A 20,928-nucleotide genomic window follows, 5' to 3' on the forward strand; every position below is an offset into this window, starting at 1 on the left:
CAGCTCAGGGGAACGTTGGCTGTTTGTGAGGTCTTGCTATGCGTACGTTATCTGTTGCATTTTTCTGCATTACAACAGTGACTCGACTTTAAAAGTACTTAATGGCTGAGGAGTACTTTGGAATTTTCTCAGGTTGTGGAAGGTACTAAACAAATGTAAATTATTTTCTTCTTTACATGAACTGCTGGAACCTAAGACCTCTCTCAAAGGGGAAGGTGTCTGTTATGTACATGAAGACACACTTCCACCAAATCAATAATGGTACCTTTTAAAAATGATATTAACGTTCAAATATTTAGAATGAAGGGAAACATTAACAATGCATACCACCCCCCCCCCCCCCCCCCCCGCCCGCACACAAACATTCTGACTTCAAAGTTCACACCATACTCACAAGCAGGAGAAATATCCAACTATGCAGAATGAAATATCCAACTATGTATTCAATACATGTATACATGTATTGTACATGAATACAATATATGTATACATGTATACATATCCAATATCCTATGAAATATCCAACTGCAGAAATATCCAACTATGTTTTTTTTTATTTATTCTTTCACAGGATGTGGGCATCACTGGCTCTGCCAGCGGTTATTTCCCATCCTGCAATGCCCTTGAGAAGATGGTGGTAAGCCGCCTTCTTGAATTGGTGTAAGTATAGCTTGAATTGCTGTCCATGTAGCGCAAGTATATCTACAGTGCGGTTAGGCAGAAATTTCCAGGATTTTGGTCAAATAACAGAAGGAACAGCAATATCGTTCCACGTCAGGTTGTGGTGTCCCCATGCATCTGCTACCCTTGTAATTTTAGAGGTTGGAGGTTTGTAAGGTTCTGCTGAAGGAAGCTTGACCAGTTACTGCTGTGCACCTTGTATATGGTACACACTGCTGTTACTGTACATCAGTAGTGGAGGGGGTGAATGTTTAAGGTGTGAATGGGATGCCAACCAAGCAGGCTGTTTTGTCCTGGATGGTGTTGAGCTTCTTACAGCCACAGTATTTGTCCAGTTCAATTTCTGATCAATGGTAACCACCCTCCCAAAGATACTGACAATCTTGGGATTCCGCAATGCTAATGCCATTGAATATCAAGAGAAAAGGATTAGATTCTCTCTTCTTGAAGACGGTCATTGCCTGGCATTTGTGTGACGTGAATGTTACTTGCCACTTGTCAGCCCAAGGCTGGACATTGTCCACATCTTGCTGCAAATGGACACTCACTGTTTCAGTATCCGAGGAGTAGTAAATATTACTGAACATTAAGCAATCATCAGCAAACATCCACACTTCTGAACGTATGATGGAAGGAAGGTCATTGAAACAAGGTCTCATCTGCCTCCTCAAGTGGAGACGGTTGAGCCTAGGCCAAAACCCTGAGGATTACCTCCAGTGATGTCCTGGGACTGAGTTGCTTGGCCTTCAACAATCACCACCACTTTTATTTTCTAAATTTAGAGTACCCAATTCATTTTTTCCAATTAAGGGGCAATTTAGCATGGCCAATCCACTTACCCTGCACATCTTTGGGTTGTGGGGGCGAAACCCACGCAAACACGGGGAGAATATGCAAACTCCACACGGACAGTGACCCAGAGCCGGGATCGAACCTGGGACCTCGGCGCCGTGAGGCACAGGGCTAACCCATTGCGCCACCGTGCTGCCCCTATCACCACCACTTTTCTTTGTGCAATGTATGATTTCAACCAGTGGAGAGTTTTCCCCCTGATTCCCATTGGCTTCAATTTTTCCAGAACTCTTTGATGTCACACTCAGTCAAATGTTGCCTTGATGTCAAGGCCAGTCACTCACATCTCCCCTCTTGAGTTCTTGCCCATGTCTGGATCAAAGCAATCTGAGGTCAGGAGAACTCCAACTGAGCATCAGTGAGCAGAAGTTGATTAAAGGTGGAAGATAGCAGGAGGTCGGTCAGCAGAGCTTCAGAAGAATCAAGTCTAAAGATAGCAATGGCATGGGTGAAAGGTTCAGTGCCGTATAAGCAGTCTGGTGAAGGTTTGGAGTGGAAGTAGGCGATCTAACTGATGAAGTGGATACACGGTCTGAAGCTCATCTCAGGATGAAACGCAACACCTAGGTTGCAAAAGATCCGCCTCAGTTTCAGACAGTGGCAGAGAGAGGAATGGGAATGGTAGTCAAGGAACAGAGTTTGTGGCTGGGACAAAAGAAAATAGCTTTGGTCTTCCCAATATTAGATGGAGGCAATTTCTGCTCATCCAGTACTGCGTGTTAGGTGAGTAGACTGACAGTGGAGGGTCAGGATAGATGGTGGTGAGGAACAGCCAAGTGTTGTCACCGTACATGTAGCAACTAGCATCATGTTTCTGGATGTCACCAAGGGACAGCATGTCGATGAGAAATAGAGGGCGAGCAAGGATAGATTCTTGAAGAATAGCAGAGGTAACATTACAGGAGTAATTTTCTTGGTCCTATTCATAGAATTTACAGTGCAGGAGGCCATTCGGCCCATCGAGTCTGCACCGGCTCTTGGAAAGAGCACCCTACCCAAGGTCAACACCTCCACCCTATCCCCATAACACAGTAACCCCACCCAACACCAAGGCCAATTTTGGACACTAAGGGCAATTTATCATGGCCAATCCACCTAACCTGCACATCTTTGAATTATGGGAGGAAACCGGAGCACACGGAGGAAACCCACGCACACACGGGGAGGATGTGCAGACTCCGCACAGACAGTGACCCAAGCCGGAATCGAACCTGGTACCCTGGAGCTGTGAAGCAATTGTGCTATCCACAATGCTACCGTGCTGCCCGATAGGTATTCCGATCGATAGGTATGAATGAATTCAAGGGCACTTCCTCCCAGCTGGATGACAGAGGAGAGGCATTGGGAGAAGATGTTGCTGTACAATTTGTCATAGGCTGCAGAGGGGTCAAAAGGATAGGGGGGATAGTTTTCCATGGTCACATGAAGGCCAAAAGTTAGATACTTTGTTGTTTGAGTGTGCTGTGGTAAGTGAGTTAAGTGGGCAGAATCCTCCATTGGTAGAGACTGCAGGAAGTAACATTTAAATGTAACAAAAGAAAATGTAATTCTGAAAAAAAAAGGACTGAATGTGCTCATACCTTTGCCATATAATGATGAACTGCCTGCAAGAAGTGTCCTCACGTGGTTTCTGTTTAGGGTTCAGGGTTCAGTTAAAAGTTTCACCTGGGTCATTGGAATTGAGGATTTGCAGCTCATAACAGCACTATGTTTGGGATTATACTGCCCCCTCCTGGTGGTGGGATGGCTGGTAGGGAAGGAGAGGCCGTAAATATGGTGCCATGTGATAAGTGCCATTCCCAATGCACAGCCACCTGCTCCCTTTACAGTATTACAAATGACAGATGAGGTGTCGGGTGGCCTGTCCATCTGTGCTCTAATTAATGGCTATTTAAGGGTCTCCTTCCTCCTTTTGCTGGTATTTTACCTGTGTAGGAGAGGGCCACGCATAGTCACCAGGCCAGGCAACCCAATAAAGTTTGGATGGCCAGTGGTCGGGTTGGGGAATGTGACTCCTTTCCTTCCTTGTGCCAATCAGAGGAAGGTTCCCCAGGCAAGGTGTTTCCACTCTGCATTTCCCCGACCCACACCCTGTCCACCTAGCCTGTCGCCCAGCTTGCTAGCCTGCCCTGGTGGGACCCCACACTTTTTTTAAAATCCAGCATGCTTCTCCCTGGTACTGACTGCAGAGCCAACAGTGGTCACTGCTCCTCGCGGTACTGCTGGACCAGAGAGCTGCTGGTCACTTGGCTGACTTGATCTCGGTGGTGGGTCTTTCTTTTTGTTGAGCCGTTAAATGACCACGCAGAGTTGGTCAAGTGGGGACTCTGCCTCCACTGCATAATTCAGGCCCAAAGCATGGATTTTCAATTATGGGTTGGGAACATGCCACTGGTTCAGTTCTAGGTCCTGATCTCACACCACATATTCCAGACACAAGCACTGGGATTTCTGAAGGTCCAGGCCTGCGATGATAAGTAGATTATCATCTGTATTATCATCTGTATGTAAATGATAATATATGTATAACTGTTGTAGCTCCAGCATCTGGCCAGCAGGTGGCGCGAGTATGCAGGCACGTGACCCGGACGCACACTGTGTTCCAGGAGAGTGTGTCAGTAAGGAGTTTGTACCAGTCGCATATAAGAGTAGCTCTGTAGTACCTTAGTGTAAGTTAGTGTTAGATCATTATTTCCAACTGTATTAATCTTAGACATGATAGTAATTCATGAGTGTAGTGTTAGTAATAAATAAATTTGTTCATAAAACAAAGTCTAATGTTCTTTGTTCACACTACAATATCAAGATTCACCATCAGCCCAATCAAAAAACATTACAAGGCCAATTAATGGGGTTTTCAGGCTCCCGACACTGGAGGGCTAATGGGAGGCGGCCCAATGTTCCGAGATCAGCAGTTCCTCCGGTTAAGGTGGGAGCTGCCCATCAGAAGTGAGTGAGGGTGGGGAGGATCCCAGGTTTTTTTTTAAAAAGGTCACAGCTGACTGGTCATGACCATGTAGAGAACAATGTCTGCAGCTTTGACCCGGTGGCCAGTGTGGGTCATGGACAATCCAGCTTGCCAACTAGAAATTCCAGTTAACAAAAGGATGGAGCTGTAATCAGCCCTGTGATTGCCAACAATTGTCGTTAATCATCTGCCTGCCAGTACCTGGTGGGCAGCCGATCTGACCCGGAGCTATTCTAATCTTGGTTTTAATAAACCCAGCCAATAACTATCTGCACATAATTTGAAAATTTTAACAAAACCCTTTTGCAGCACACAAAAATGCATGCAATTTATCTCTCAAATTGATGGTGCGAACCCCTTCACCAGCACATGCCTTTATTCAGGTTAGGTCATTAAAATAAATATAACATTAACTGTGTTTCCTTTAGCACTATCTGGACGATTATCGGCTGCAATAGAATTTTGAAAATAGAAAACCATTTAATAAAAGCAGAAACATTAAATAGACAAAAACGTTGAAACAAGCACAATTTCTGGACTGTATTGCAATGCAGAAGGGCTTGCAAGAAATTTACCACATATACAAAATATACAAATTTATATTTTTTAAACATCAAAGTTCAGCGCAATAAGAATAAAATAACACTGAATAAAAACTAAATCTGAATCAAGTACATTATAGCACTGCATAAAACCACTGAGCTGAAATTTCATTTCTAAAACAAAGCAACGGGCAGAAAAAAAATATTCAGAAAGACAATCTGATCTACCTTTGTTTCTTTTTTTGGATTTCTGCCCCAGGGATTGTTGGAACGTCTAGTATCAAAGAAAAAGAAAGAGAACTGTGAAAAATATAAATTGAGGATGTTACAATTTTAATTTTAACTGGCTTTGAACCACATTTGCCAGTGTCATCATCTATAATCGGCTGTTGCCTCAACTTAAATATACATTTCTAGTACTGCACAATTAAAATGGACACAGACCACAAACTGATACAAACCATCATTATTCGCCGAGATATTTCAAAACATGAATTGGAATTATTCTAGTTCAAGATATGATGGTGTGCTGCATTTAACAGCTTCTCTCATATAAATACTTCAGAAAAAAAATCAGATGAGAATGAAGTGTGAGATGTACGTTTAATATATTCACAATATTGGAAAATAAAATACCACATGGTCTAACCACTTTAAGCTCTTTACATAAGGTCAGTCTTGTGAATACGGCAGACAGTCTACACACAAATGGCCACTGTTTTCTGATATCTACGAGCAGAAGGAAGACAAAACCACACGTCTGAAATCTGCGTACTTAGGTTCTGTCACAAGTGTGGCTGAAGGGCTATATGGTCACAGAATTCTAAAATGTGACAAGCAAGTTCCTTTGCCTTGGTGCAAAAATTGCACCTTTGACCTTAATGACAATTGACAAGATTGTTCATACACAAATTCTTTGTGGTTTGGTTCTTACGTATTGTGGCCCAAATCTAGACCTTGGGTTTGGAGCAATGTGTGTTACAGATTGGCAGGAAGTGGAAACTGTTTCAAAGCTTCAATGAAGTCAGGCTTACATTTTAAAAAAATAAAATGAAAAAGTGAACTGATCCCCTCTGATTTTATATTCAATTTTACTGTTATTTTTCAACAGAAGACAGAATAACATACCAGTGGGAGAATGAAAGGACACAGTTGAAAAAGCTTTAGGTAGGAACATGTGGAGATAGAGAGAAGACAGATAGAGTTAAGATAGAAACAACACATGCAGGAAGGAGAAGGCAGTCACCCTCTAGGATCCAATATATAGACAAGGAAGTTTGCAGAGAGGTCAGAGTGCAGCAAAAATTGTAATCTGCCCACTAACTTTCTGCTGTTATTCTTTGCAGTGGAAGAAATAAGAAAGGATGGGATCTTCCCGTCCTGCCAGTCAATGGGGCTTTAAATGGATTCCCGCATCCACCAGGAGGAAAACCTGCCGTGGCGGGTCCAGAATGATTCAGAGAAAGTCTTGGTTTTAAAGTACAAAAGACAGAATTTCATTATTGTATGAATAGGACAAAACCCTTATGGCCACATGAGAAGCTGAGAATCAAAACTCTGTTTAGTTTGTTTGTGGGCTCCCGCGGGGAATCCTTCATGTTCAGGGACTCGGTGTCTGATTGAGGGACCACGTATCAGAAAATGGTATGAAACCACCCCCATCTTTCCTGCCGACTCCCCTCCCTGTCATCTCCAATTCACTCTCTGTGACCCCCATCCTGGCATCTCACATTTGAGGCCTGGATCACTTGTTGATCTTGGGCCTCTGGTGGGTGCATAGCCAGAAGCTGCCAGCAGTTTGCAGGCTTTTTGATAGTGGATTTCTGGCCCTGGGATCCTCATTTACTGCGATGCTGCTAGATATTTCCGAATATATTGAATAATAATAATCTTTATTGTCACAAGTAGGCTTACATTAACACTGCAATGAAGTTACTGTGAAAAGCCCCAAGTCGCCATATTCCGGCGCCTGTTCGGGTACACAGAGGGAGAATTCAGAATGCCCAATTCACCTGACAGCATGTCTTTCGGGACTTGTGGGAGGAAACCGCAGCACCTGGAGGGAATCCATGCAGACTCCGCACAGACAGTGACCTAAGCGGGAATCTAACCTGGGACCCTGTCGCTGTGAAACCATAGTGCTAACCACTATGCTACTGACTTGAACACGTCTCTTATCTGTGTGATGTAATCTCTGTTTGATGTTGACTGTCTACACTTCCCGCTGCCTTGGGAAAGCGGGCAGCATAACCAAAGATCCCTCTCACCTGGGTTATTCTCTCTTCCAACCTCTTCCATCAGCTAGAAGATACAAAAGTCTCAGAATGCGTGCGAAGAGATTCAAAAACCTCTTCCCCGCTGTTACCAGACTCCTGAATGACCTTCTTATGGACTGAACTGCTATCTCTACGCATCTTCTCTACTGTATAGCACTACACTCCGTGTGCTTCACCCGATGTCTATGTCTATGTATTTACCGTATGTCCTATGTTTTTTCATGCGTAGAACAATCTGGACTGTACGCAGAACAATACTTTTCACTGTATCTCGTTACACGTGACAATGAATCTTAATCTAGTCTTGTTTTCTCTTCACCAAGATGATCATAGAACCAAAGGGTTCCATCCCTTCAACTAACCTTATTTCAGAACGTCAGCCAATGCAACAGACAACCAACATGCACAGTATATGTTACAGTTGCTTGATTGGATCAAAATAAATATCTAAATGCAAGAAATCGGAGTAATTCAGTGGGTGTGAAATAATGCTAACTCTCCAAATGTGATTCACGTAGGAAATCTACTAATGAACTCACATCAAGCAGGTAGGATATCAACAAAAAAGTGAGCAAACAGAAAAAAGGGTAAGCCAATCTTTTCAAATACTTTGATCAGCTTTTGGTACACTGGAGTCATTCATTTTTAAGAGTCAATATACTGCATCAGAGAAGTCCAATGCTTGCTGCTCTGCTGGTTGGAGATAATGCAGGGCGTGGGCTACCAAGGGGAGAATTGTCAGTGGTACAAGACACTAATTGAATCTCTGGGCTCCAGTGACACTGATATCTGCTCAAATGTTCTTCTTAATATTTATGGTGTCATCAGAGCTTCTTAGTAAAATTATTTCCTCGCACCTCAATACCAGTCACATACATATCATAGTATATATTCTGATAAATGATCTCACTTATACCCATATTAATATGCCATCTTTTAAAAGGTTGCTTCATATCATTAGGCGATAATGCAAATTTCCATTTCTAATGTAAAATAAGATGCCAGCGTGTCCTCTCATCTTGCATCTTTAGACAAAACTACCTGAATTCCAATAGCAAATCCTTAGTCTAACCAAGACTTACAATCTTCAGCTTTGATGTACAGCTAAAGCATTGATCTCCGTCTCTTCCAACAGCTAGGTGTCCCTACTCCTCACTTTTCAACAATTGCAAATTTAGCAAAGCTCAGGTGAATGTTCCTTTCCTGCATTTCCAATTCTTTCTCTCATTGAACTACTGAAACTGCCACACCAAAAATTAGACTCTAGGTTGGACGACATGAATTACTACGCTCTTACATAAAATTAAGTTGACTAATGTAATTGTAAAGAGCCTTTATCTCATAAAGTTACAGTTCTTAATACTGTATTTTCTTTCACAAAACTCAATCATGTGATTGGTATCTTAGTTCTCCATTTCTTCTCATGACCGTTTCCATAATTGACTTTCGAAAAATACATTGTAAAAGATAGGACTCATGACTAGAAATCTTTCTTCTAAAAGGCATCAAAATTTCATTTCCAACAATTTGTCATTTAATTTATCTTTTCCTTCTGCTGTCCTTCAGGATAAGAAGCAGTATTTTAGCAGAGACCTGAATACTTCATTGATCAGTCAATGAAGTGAAACGGATTTTACATAGCGCCCCAAGGTCAACTCTCTGGCTGGAGTGCAATGACACAGAACAATATGCAGCAGTAAATCTCACTGCAGGTTATTCATAATATTATATATTAAACAGGGGTGATTTTAGTGTTAATTAAGAGGGCAAACGTGCTCCTTTTCTCTTCTATATTTGTCGGGCTGCTTTTCAAATTGAGTCTGCAATATAAAGTGGAGAGTAATTATTGGTCTGATTGACATTTGTGGATAACTAAGCTTGTGGAACTCTATTACCCATTCCCAAAACCATGTCTATAATAACTGCAATGGACCATGTTACTGCTTGATAATGGTCAGGATTATGGTTTGGCTGACCGCCAACAATTCTGCATATTAGCAGCAGGTCTTAAGGTCATATTTGTCAAATTACAGGTAGTTTGTAAATGGCTTCTATGTGGGGACTGTCTGAATCTGGAGTGTCAGCTTACAGTTTCAATGATGTTGCAGGTACGTTTGTACATTTGTTCAAGGAATACTCCAGGTGTGAGGAACTGAAAGCTAATAGAATTTGGTAGCATGATGAACCTGATTCTCAACATCATTGTGTTATTTTTTATTTCCTTTTTTTAAAAGCCTAGCTGCTCATTTTGGAAAGTCATAGCAATCAAACTGAAATTGGATGCCACGTACACTGGTAGATTTCCACTGACTCAGTAACACACAGGAATTTGGCATTGTTTGGTCAGTAGTGAATTACTTTGCTTTCCACCATTTCTATGCACATACTTGAGCCAGTTAAGTATCTGTGATTTATACTTTGCATGTTTTGATGTTTGACAAACACATACCAGATGTAAATCTTTTATTTATATAAATTAACTTACATTTATGTAGTGTAATCATTCATTATAATCAATGCCTTTAATGTTGAAGGGAGCTAACAAGTAAAGTGAAATATATTGATAGTTTACTGGTTATTCATTGGTAATCTTTTCACAGTTGAAGGTAGAACTGTTGACATCTTTAATGTTTCTCGAGAGGTTTGCCACTTAGCTAATGTCACGATAGATTTTGTGGGATTGTATCCTACTATCCAGCCAGTGAGGTATTGGCAATTTTTGAAACGTGTATGCTCCATTAAGATTCCAATGCATCAAAGGTAATTGGGTTTAGTTGAATTTTCAGTAGCTGTACAGTGCAATATACTAAACTGTAATATTGGAAAGAATAAGGCCTGCAGCACTTATTAGCACTGGCTACTTTGGTGACACAAACTGGGTAGGCAGACTAGGGATCGAGATCCATTGTGGGGGATTTCCACCTTCATTGGTGCATATCCCACTTTCTACTGACATTTCTGGTGGAGCTCACTCATTTTTGTGCACAGATACAAATGACTTGGTATTGATATGGTATTGTAATGCATCATTTCCATTATTTGTCCTCATTCATATCCATAACCGTGTGAATAAAAAGGTTCAAACTGTTAGACACTGCAAATATGACAGAAGATATTTTCTAGGATCTGCACTTGACAGGTAGCAGTAAAATATTCATGTGTTTTCTGGCCATTTTGTCCTCTGCTTTAGTGCCATTTGCAGTGGAGTTGCTATTTCCTTGCTCCACCAGTTTACAGAGCACACAATGCCTATTCCATTGGCTCCCCTTCTCCCTCCCCTTTCTCCTTGGATGTAATGGAGGAGCTAGGTACCAAGTTTTCAGAGCTGCATCAAAGGTCTGAGAAGGACCTGCTGGGATATCACCATAAATAACTAGGAAGTAAAGGACTTATATTTATACAGCATGGTAGCATAGTGGTTAGCACAGTTGCTTCACAGTTCAAGGGTCCCAGGTTTGATTCCCGGCTGGGTCACTGTCTGTGCGGAGTCTGCTTTTCTCCTTGTGTCTGTATGGGTTTCCTACGGGTGCTCCGGTTTCCTCCCACAGACCAAAGATGTGCAGGTTAGGTGGATTGGCCATGCTAAATTGTCCTTAGTGTCCAAAAAATGTTAAGTGCGGGTTACTGGGGTATGGTAGATATGTGTGCTTCAGTAGGGTGCTCTTTGTAAGGGCTGGTGCAGACTCGATGGGCTGAATGGTCTCCTTCTGCACTGTAAATTCTATGATTCTTTCGCTACTCAGGGTGTCCCAAAAGTGTTTCACAATCAATTAATTCTTTTGAAGGACAATCACTGTCATAATGCACAGAAAAAACAGAATCAAATTTGTTCCATAAACAGTATAGAAATAAATGACTCGTTAAACTGGTTCATTGATGTTGATCGATGGGTAAATATTGGGCAGGACCACCAGGAAAATGTCACTGCTCTTCTTTGAGTAATGTTACATTTACCCAAGAAAGCAAATGGACCTAATATGAAATGTCTCATTTGAAAGATCGAATCTCAACAGTGTAACATTCCTTGTGTATTGCACTGAAGTGCCAGCTTAGCTTATGTGCTCAAGCAGTTAATTTTACAGTCCCCCTGCCGATGTATTTGAAGGCGGGTGGGGTTAAGTGAAGTAAAGTGAATGGCCAGCCTGCTGCCTTCCTGTCCACACATAGCCTGTCCCTCATATTATGGAATGTGGCATGGTGCACATCAAGCAACCTGCCCACTCCTGGGCCTAGTGAAGTCCTTAAGAACATAGAACATACAGTACAGAAGAAGGCCATTCGGCCCATCGAGTCTGCATCGACCCACTTAAGCCCTCACTTCCACCCTATCCCAATAACCCCTCTTAACCTTTTTGGTCACTAAGGGCAATATATCATGGCCAATCCACCTAACCACACGTCTGTGGACTGTGGGAGGAAACTGGAGGAAACCTACGCACACACGGGGAGAACGTGCAGACTCCGCACAAACAGTGACCCAGCGGGGAATCAAACCTGGGACCCTGGCACTGTGAAGGCACTGTGCTATCCACTTGTGCTACCGTGCTGCCCATGGACACTACCTTCTAAAAAAGGGTCATATTCCACCACCGTCACAAATTTCTTGTCAGCAGGGGAAGGCAAAGGTCGACAGAGAGCTTGGGAGCTTGGATAGTGTTCGCTCCTCTTGGGCAAGAAGAGGAAGGCAGGCTCTCTGGGTGGGGGGGGGGGGGGGGGGTTCTTTGTGTCCATTTGGGGAAATGCTCCCACGATGGTACCTCCCCACTTCATCCGTCCAACTTGGCCTCTCTAAACTAACCCCTCCACCCACCCTCTTCCACCTTGCTGAGATCTCCCAACTGTGACCTCCCAGATTCCCCAGACGTATCTAAAGTCTGGGAGAGACCTTCACATCTTTGTGGGGACTAGTTGTAGTGCTCTCTTCTGGCACTGCTGAGACTATGGAGCTATTGGCCAATTAGATTGGTAAGCAGTTCCCTAGACTGGACTTTCTGTTCCCGAGGGGTGGTAATTGAATTCCACACCAATTAAGGCCACTCCAGAGCATTATTGCTGCAGAACAGTCCGATTTCCTGTCGGTGAAGTGCTGATTAACTTTTAGTTGTGGGGGGCGTGAAACGCAGATAATCTGTCACCCCATGAAATCCACCCCAAAGTCCCTGGAGGATGCATGATGTATTCTCCTCTGATTGAGGCGAGAGTTCCACCACCGAGCTGAGATTGAAATCAGAACCAACGTGTTGCCAAGGAACAAGAGGGGAGGTCACCATAACTGGCAGAAATGCTTAGTGTTGTACATTCTTGGAAGCTTTTCTTACCTTGCCCGAAGTAGTTGGACCTTTTTTTGGCAGTGAGTTGCTGCACGTGGAGCTTCGGAGTTTGCACTCATTCTCCAGGCCACTTCTGTCTCAAACATATTTCTTGGGGGAACCTACATCAAATAGGGCTATCCTCCATTGTTTGAATTCATCCAACAGTACTAGAGTGCTCCACTGGAGAATATGAAGGCTTCCTGTCTTTCTGAAGATTTCAGAGATATTTTGCAATGGTACTTTTGTGCTCTTCTCCCAACCCTTTAAGTTGTGGGCGTTTATGTCATACAGCTGTACACTAGTTTGGCCTCATCAACAACTCGCCCAACCCCCCCCAACGGAATACATCGGCCCCAATTTAGTAGCATCCCTGGTGACTCTCCTTGATGACTTCATTAGGCTGATATTAGAAGTATGGTTATGCGAGGTTTCTTTGCATAATTATTCTTTGGATTTTGCAATTGACAATACAGAATAAGCGCAATGCTGAACATTATGTAAACAGTGTCACCTCTTTTCATGTATATTGGTAATTGTTTGCCACCTACTTACGACTTATTTCCAGAGCTTACAACATCCAAAAACACTTGACAGTTAATGAAATATGTTTGAAGTGTATTCACCATTGTAATGTAGAAAATGTGGTAGCCAATTTGCCACAGCAAGGCCGCACAAACAGCACTGAGATAATGATCAGCTAATCCATTTTAAGTAATGTTGATTGAAAATTAAATATTGGTCAGGCCCACTCTGCTCGGTCAGAAAATAAAACGCTGCAATAATTTGCATTCACCAAAGAGGGCAGATGGGCCTCAGTTTTTCTCCCAATTAAAGAAAGTTGTTGTTGAGAAAATTCAGCATGTTTGATGATGTTGCCTGAATCACAGCCCAATTATGCAGCACCATTGTTCGAACCACGGCACCTGCTTCTGACCTTGGGTTTGTTTTTTTTAAACCATAAAAAATGTTCTTAATTTTAAATTCAATTCATCAGTACAAATATTTTCAAGAATCAGTTAATTTCTTGCCCAATAGGCTTCACATATCTATCATGGTTCTCACTTCCAGTAAGGCCTCCTCTTGCTTTTTGTGCCTACCTCAGACCTACGATGGCTAATTCTGTTCAAAATTAACAAAACGAACCCGTTGAACCTGCTTCTTAAATGTCATCTTTTGAGATGTTGCTCAACACTTTCAGATTTGATAACTGGTTTTGTATTAATCTGCAGGAGGAATTTTACAAGTTTCCACTCTCTGCATGGAGCCTCAGGTTTGGAAACACAAACTGAGAATTCAGGCATACACCTTCCATGATATTATGTCAATTACAATGAAAGGATAGAGAATTGTAAGGGTATGTACCTGCTCTGCTCTCAATGTCTGCTTTACTTGTGGGAGGCACACTAGCATAATGGCTAGCACTGTGGCCTAACAGTGCCAGAGACCTGGGTTTGATTCCTGGCTTGGGTCACTGTCTGTGCGGAGTTTGCATCTTCTCCCTGTGTCTGCGTGGGTATCCTTCGGGTGTTCTGTTTTCCTCCCACAGGTCCGGAAAGACATGCTCGTTACGTGAATTGGACATTCTGAATTCTCCATCAGTGTACCCGAACAGGCGGAGGAATGTGGCGACTAGGGGATTTTCACAGTAACTCCATTGCAGTGTTAATGTAAGCCTACTTCTGACACTAATAAAAATTATTATAGCTTGCTTGAGTTTCACCATTGAAATTGGTGTTTTATAACCTGCACAAGAGTTACAGGGTGGGAGCAATGACTATCCCTGTGAGTCTCCCTTTATATGAGCTACCCTTGCTAAGTGGGCGGGAGCCGGGATTCTCTCTCTTAATCCAATCTTTCTTTATTTCTGTGTACCCAATTTGGCATTGAATTAATCTGCTCTAATTTATCATTCCTTTTTACTCATTTTGTTATTAATTTCACTTACCTTCAATCTGATTAGTCAGGGAGATACACAGTTGGCTCTTGGTTCACCCAAGTCCCAATACTCAGTTTCCTTCACTGTGAGGTTACCAGCCCCCACATTCAGCAAAATCATATTCAAAAAATAAGTATGCGAGAGCACACATCTGATACAGAAAATTTGATCCAATGACTGATGTGAAGACGAAGAACAGGATTCTTTGGCCTTGCCAGCCTGGCGAATGGAAATTGCTGCCCGAGGTCAATGGACCTTTACATGGTCCACGTCCCATCTGTGGCGATCTTGTGGCAGGCGCGAACAAAGAATCCACCCGTAAATCAATATTAAAGAATAGATTGCTAAGATCAAGATTATCTGACCAATTACCTCTGCCACATACCTTCCTTCCCCTTGCCCACCAGCATTATCCCTATGCAGGCTATGAACTCACACTTTTCTTCAGTTTCTTTCCTATTTCGTTGCATGCCCTCTCCAAGCTCATGCAGTTCATTCAACCCCACCTCTCCTCAGCTACTACTGACTGGCATCCCTTCCTGGCTTCCATGCAGTTGACATTGTTAACCATTTGCTGTCCTCAGGAGATGGTGGCTTAGTGGTAATGTCACTGAATTAGTAATCCAGAGACCCAAGTGGGGATATGGGCTCAAATCCCACCATGGCAGCTGTTGGAATTTAAATTCAATTATTGCTATTTGGAATTACAGCTAACATTGATTCTTGTAAAAACCCATCTGGTTCACTAATTTTCCCTAATTTAATCTGCTGTCCTTTCTTGTCCTGGTCTGGACTATATGTGACTCCAGACCCACAGCAATGTGGTTGACTCTTAACTGAATTGGCCTGGTGAACCACTCAATTCAAGGGCAACAAATGCTGATCATACCCACATCCCTTGAAAGAATAAATGCTCAGGGACTGCCTCTCTCTCCTTTAAATCTGCCATCAAAAAATCTGTACACTAAAAAACAACCTATGTCTGCAAACAACCACCCAATGTTCAAGCTCCCTTTCCTCTTCAAATCCTTTCACATATTATTCTCTCCCAAATCTGTGCCAATCTTTCCTGGACCTGGATGTTAGAATTTCTCCAATCAGGATTCCACCTTATGCCACAGTACTGAAAAGCAACAAAGGACATCCCTTGTGACTGCAACAAAGATAATCCCTTATCATCCCCCTCAAATGGTCAACAGCTTTTGACATAGTTGACTAAACCATCCTCCTCCAAAGCTTCTCCACTTTCATTCAGCCAGGTGGAACTAGCTTGCCCAATTCAATGCCCATCTATCCAGTTTAGCTAGAGAATCAATGGCTTCTCTTTCTGCTCCCACACATTCCCCTAAGAATGTATACTCAGCTCCTATTTCTCATCGACATGCTGCCCGTTGGTGACATAATCCTAAAACATAGCATCAGTTTCCACATGGACACTGAGGACACCTAGCTCCATATTACCATTGCCTCCCTTGGGCTCTCTGAAATAGTTGGCCTGTTTTTCCAGTATCCAGTACTGGATGAGCAAAAGGTTTCTCCAACTAAATGTGGGCAACACTAAATGATCCCTACCACAAACTCAGTTCCCTAGCCACCAGCTGTCAGATATAGTTTTATTACACTCCTGTAAAGCACCTTGGATGTTTTATTATGTTAAAGGCTGTGGGAGGCTATATTTGGGGGATCGCGGTACCTGGGTGGGATGTACCTTATACTGTAGTATGAGTGGTAGAACCTGCCTGCTGGTCCCGCCCAGCAGGCGGAGCATAAGAGTCTGTGTTTCACCCACAGCAATCATTCTGTACCGGAGCTGCTGTGGTAACTACTTGTTCATTAAAGCCTTCAATTGGACTACAATCTCGCTTCAGTAGTGATTGATCGTGCATTAAAGGCGCTGCATAAAAACAAGTTGTTGTTGATGTTGTTACTGTTACAGACAAGTAGTTGAAGGAAAAGTGAATAAAGAGATATGTCATCAGATTGGGCACAAGGGATTAGGACTCCTGTTGTGCAGACTGTTGTACTCACAGCGTGATTATTTGCTTGCTGTTCTTTTAAAAACAATCATATGCATATGCTAAAAAAATGCAATTGCACTGAGGTGAAGGCACCTGCAATAATCTTCTTAATTAATTATTTAAAAATTGTCACTGGCAATCAATGCTGTTATAAGTGTAATATGCTGACCAAAATGTTAAGGATACAACAGGAGTAAACATTAAACCGGTTTGCCAAATATAAGAAAGCTATAGTTACTGGCCAAAATTTTCCGGCCATTCATGCCGGCAGGACCTTCCGGTCCCAACAATGTCCCCCGCCCTGCCCCTGGGGGTGGAGAGTACAAACAGTGGGAAAACACGATGACAATGGCAGGACCAGAAAATCCAACTGCCAGTCAATGGTGGACCGGCTCCGCCATCACAAAACACGCCATGCGGTGGGGACAGATGGCTACATGAAATCCTGCCCAGTGTATGCCATTTTGACTTCCTAAAATTGAACACACAATTCTTACAGCTTATTTCCCCACATGAGAATATGTGTGGTTAGCATTCAAATCTGGACAACTTCATGTAGAGAGCAAGGAACTGGGGCAGGGGAGGTGGGGGGTCAATTATAACAGGCTGTTTAAAAGGTCTCTATGTCCATGGTACTCAAACCAAGGTTGATTAAAAAATAGCAACGTCCTGTCTTCACATTCTGAAGCCTGGCTCGTGCTGAACTAAATTGAATGCAATATTCTGCTGTGAATTCAAATATGCTGCTGAGGAGTACAACCGATAAGTCAGGAACAACAAAGCCATTTACGTAGTTGAATAAAAGGGTTTCATGATCACCCCTGGCTGAGGTAATAATAATAATCTTTATTATTGTCACAAATAGGCGTACATTAACACTGAAATTAAGTTACTGTGAAATTGCCCTGGTTGCCGGTGACTGTTCAGGTACACAGAGGGCGAATTCAGAATGTCCAATTCACCAAACAGCACGCAGATACGGGAAGAACGTGCAGACCCCACACAGACCGTGACCCGAACCGGGAATTGAACCGGGTCCCTGGCGTTGTGAAGCAACAGTTTTCACCACCGTACTGCCCACAAGTCTGCACAGCAAAAAATGCACTCCTGCACTCATTGATAATTTTGAACTGACCATAGTCCTCACACTGGATGCCAGCAGAAAATCATTTCTCCGAAATAAATGTTGCACTCCCTGCCTCGTAAATAAACGTTTGAGTTCTGCCATCATTAGTTGTTTGAAATCTGGGTGTCCTGTCGCAATGTCTCATTTAAAGACACCAACTCTTAATCAAGTATTTTCCAAATATGTTGTGCCTGTGAAAGATTGAACTGGCACTGATCTAAAGGGCATAAAGGCGTGTCCCTGCAATGGCATAATTCTCAACTCCACCACTGTTTTTCAACACGAATAAGCCCGCACTGTTAATAAACATGCTAAAAATATCCTCATCTCCTACCAGTGAGCAACACTGCATAAATCACTGCCTGGTACTGCTGCACAAATAAACAGGGGAGCTTTCCAGGTGACATATGGAATAGCAGCAGCGGTAAAAGGTTGCTCTGCCTACACTAAAGCTGGCTTCCCGCAGGACATATTTTAAAGCCCAAAAGAAAATGAAATAAGGCACATGTCTTATATAAAGGATAACCATACCCCTTCTAAACTAACAGATCATATTTTCAGCAAACGTTGATTAGTTTACAGTTAAGGACACATCCGTTTTAACACTACTGCTAATAGCCCAGCAAAATGATAGTGTTTCAAAATGACAGAATAACTTAAGGATTTTTGAAGGAGAAGACTTGGGTAATTAATATTAATTTCAGTACAGTTCCCACCACTTAAAAGGTCCACTTTTAAAACAGGCAGTTACTTATATCAATCAAAAAGAGCCTATACTGATTGGAGTTTAGAAGGATGAAAGGTGATCTTATTGAAACATATAAGATTCTGAAGGAGTGTGACAAGGTAGATGCTGAGCTGTTTCCCCTGGGAATATCTTGAGCTATGAGGTTGTAATGATATGCATAAGCTATCTTGTTTATAATGATGTAAACGACCTCCAACAAGCAGGTGGTCTACCATGTGACTCTTTACCTTGGGGAGTTGGGGGTTAGTCGTGTCAGTGGATAATCATACTTACACTAGCTTTTGGATAATTTATCAGTATTAGTAGCTTGTAATATTTATTATAGTTATGTTTACCACGCATTTATTTTATAATAAAATACTTTACCTAGTCCAGAACAAGATGCTCTTCTGTGCATCATTCACACTGGCTAGCACAAGAATGTAACAGAGATAATGTTTACAAATAAAGGTTCTCCTATTTAAGACTGAGTTGAGGGGAAATGTCTTCTCTCAGAGGGTTAGTAGTCTGTGGAAGTCTCCTCCCCCGCTTTCAGTAGAGACTGGATCATTGAACATACTCAAGGCAGAGATAGATTTTTTATCTATAAGGGAGTCAAGGGTTTTGGGGACATGGAGGAAAGCAAGGTTACAGCCACAACCTTATCAGCCATGATCTTACTGAATTGCAGAGCAGGATTGAGGGGCTGAATGGCTCCTATGTCTTATGAATATCAATTTCAAAGTTGTCAGTCACAGGATTTTACGGGCTCCATTTATTTAAGAAAGCAATAGAAGGTACAAGGGGCGCGATTCTCCGCTGCCCAGGACGGGTGGGAGAATCGCGGGAGGGCCGTTCTGGCCCCACCCGCGTTCTCCCACCCCCCCAAAAATGGCGTGTCGGGTATTGCGACACACCGCTTGGAGAATCGCGTGTCGCTGTGAAAAATGGCAACCCGCGATTCTCCGGCCCGGATGGGCCGAGCGGCCTGCCGTTCCCAACCTGTTCACGCCGGCAGCAACCACACCTGGTCGCTGCTGGCGTGAACATGGCGCCAAAGGTGAGTTTGTGGCTTGTGGGGTGTGGAGAGGGGAGCTAGCACCACGGCCGTGCTCAGGAGGGGACTGGCCCGCGATCGGTGCCCACCGATCGTCGGGCCGGCGTCTCCAAGGGACGCACTCTTTACCGTCCGCCGCCCCGCAAAATCAAGCCACCACGTCTTGCGGGGCAGCAGAGGGGAAGACGGCAACCACACATGCGCGGGTTGGCGCGGCCAACCTGCGCATGCGCGGCTGACGTCATTAGGCGCCGCCGGCAGCGTCATTTACGGAACGCTGCTCCTAGCCCCCCAGTGGGGGGGGAATAGGGGGTGAGGAGTGGCCTCCGACGCCGTCGTGAAACACTCCGGGTTTCACGACGGCGTCGGGCGTTGTGGAGAATTACGCCCAAGGTGTCATGAAGAACTTAAAAGAAAACTTTACTTAGCTGTTGCCAGTTGATAATTGTTAAAACAAGGAGAAAGTATCCAAAGTATCCTCTAATTAAAGTGCTATCATAGCACCATTTCATCATCTTATGACTATTCTGATTGATATCCAGTGGTAGTTGATTCATCAAAATGTCATCATCACATCACCACGTGATTTCACTTATTACAATTGGCAGGAATAGATAAAACAGTGAACACAATACAAAAATATTATAATTTTATTAAATTAGAAATCTGCCTGTAATATTTTGGGAACAATTATCTTGACTTTTACTATTGAATTGATCACTTCTTACAAAATCATGAAACAGGACACCACAATATGCACTGACTTTGTATTGGCCCATTGCCAACAGTAATAACAGCACAGCTGTAAAATACTTGTGGTGCCATATCAGCTCACCAGCCACCTAGTATAGCAGCCAAATTGTATTTGCAAGAATTCACCTTCTACAAGTGGTGGGGGCTGCACTTTACATGCTGCAGGATTTTGGTGAGGTACTAAAGCTGAAGACAGTTAATGGGAATGGACATTGCCAACATTGAGGGCATTTAAAAGTTTATTGGATAAGCATATGGATGATAAGGGCATAGTGTAGGTTAGATGGCCTTTAGTTTTTTTCCATGTCGGTGCAACATCGAGGGCCGAAGGGCCTGTACTGCGCTGTATCGTTCTATGTTCTATGTTCCACTGGCATAATCAACAAGCTTTTGCACCAGGCCCCTGGACAGGAAAGTCACCACAATAATTTTGCAGAGAACAGTTTCCGTAAAGGCAAATGAGGTTCAGTTGCTTCTGCTTATATTGGCACTCCTGTTTCTTAACCATCCTTAAATCAGTAATCTAATGATTCTTAAAGTGGTGATGTTCAGAGAGACTTGGGTGTACTAATCTTAAGAACACAAAGTTAACATACAGCAAGGAATTAGGGAGGCAAATGATATGTTAGTCTTTATTGAAAAGGGATTGGAGTACAAGAATAAGGCAGTTTTGCTACAAC

At 42.9% G+C, this 20,928-nt stretch overlaps 1 protein-coding gene across 1 annotated transcript in view; it reads right to left on the reverse strand.

Moving 5' to 3' along the window:
- Positions 1–20,928, reverse strand: part of cnksr2a (connector enhancer of kinase suppressor of Ras 2a) — a 709,037-nt gene that overhangs the window by 156,981 nt on the left and 531,128 nt on the right. Inside the window, exon 16 of the mRNA XM_038802429.1 lies at positions 5,272–5,317. Within this exon, the coding sequence (XP_038658357.1) occupies positions 5,272–5,317 (46 nt within the window). The remainder of the gene's footprint in view (positions 1–5,271; positions 5,318–20,928) is intronic.

Source organism: Scyliorhinus canicula, chromosome 7, assembly GCF_902713615.1.
Source record: "Scyliorhinus canicula chromosome 7, sScyCan1.1, whole genome shotgun sequence".
In the NCBI taxonomy this organism is placed as follows: domain Eukaryota; kingdom Metazoa; phylum Chordata; class Chondrichthyes; order Carcharhiniformes; family Scyliorhinidae; genus Scyliorhinus; species Scyliorhinus canicula.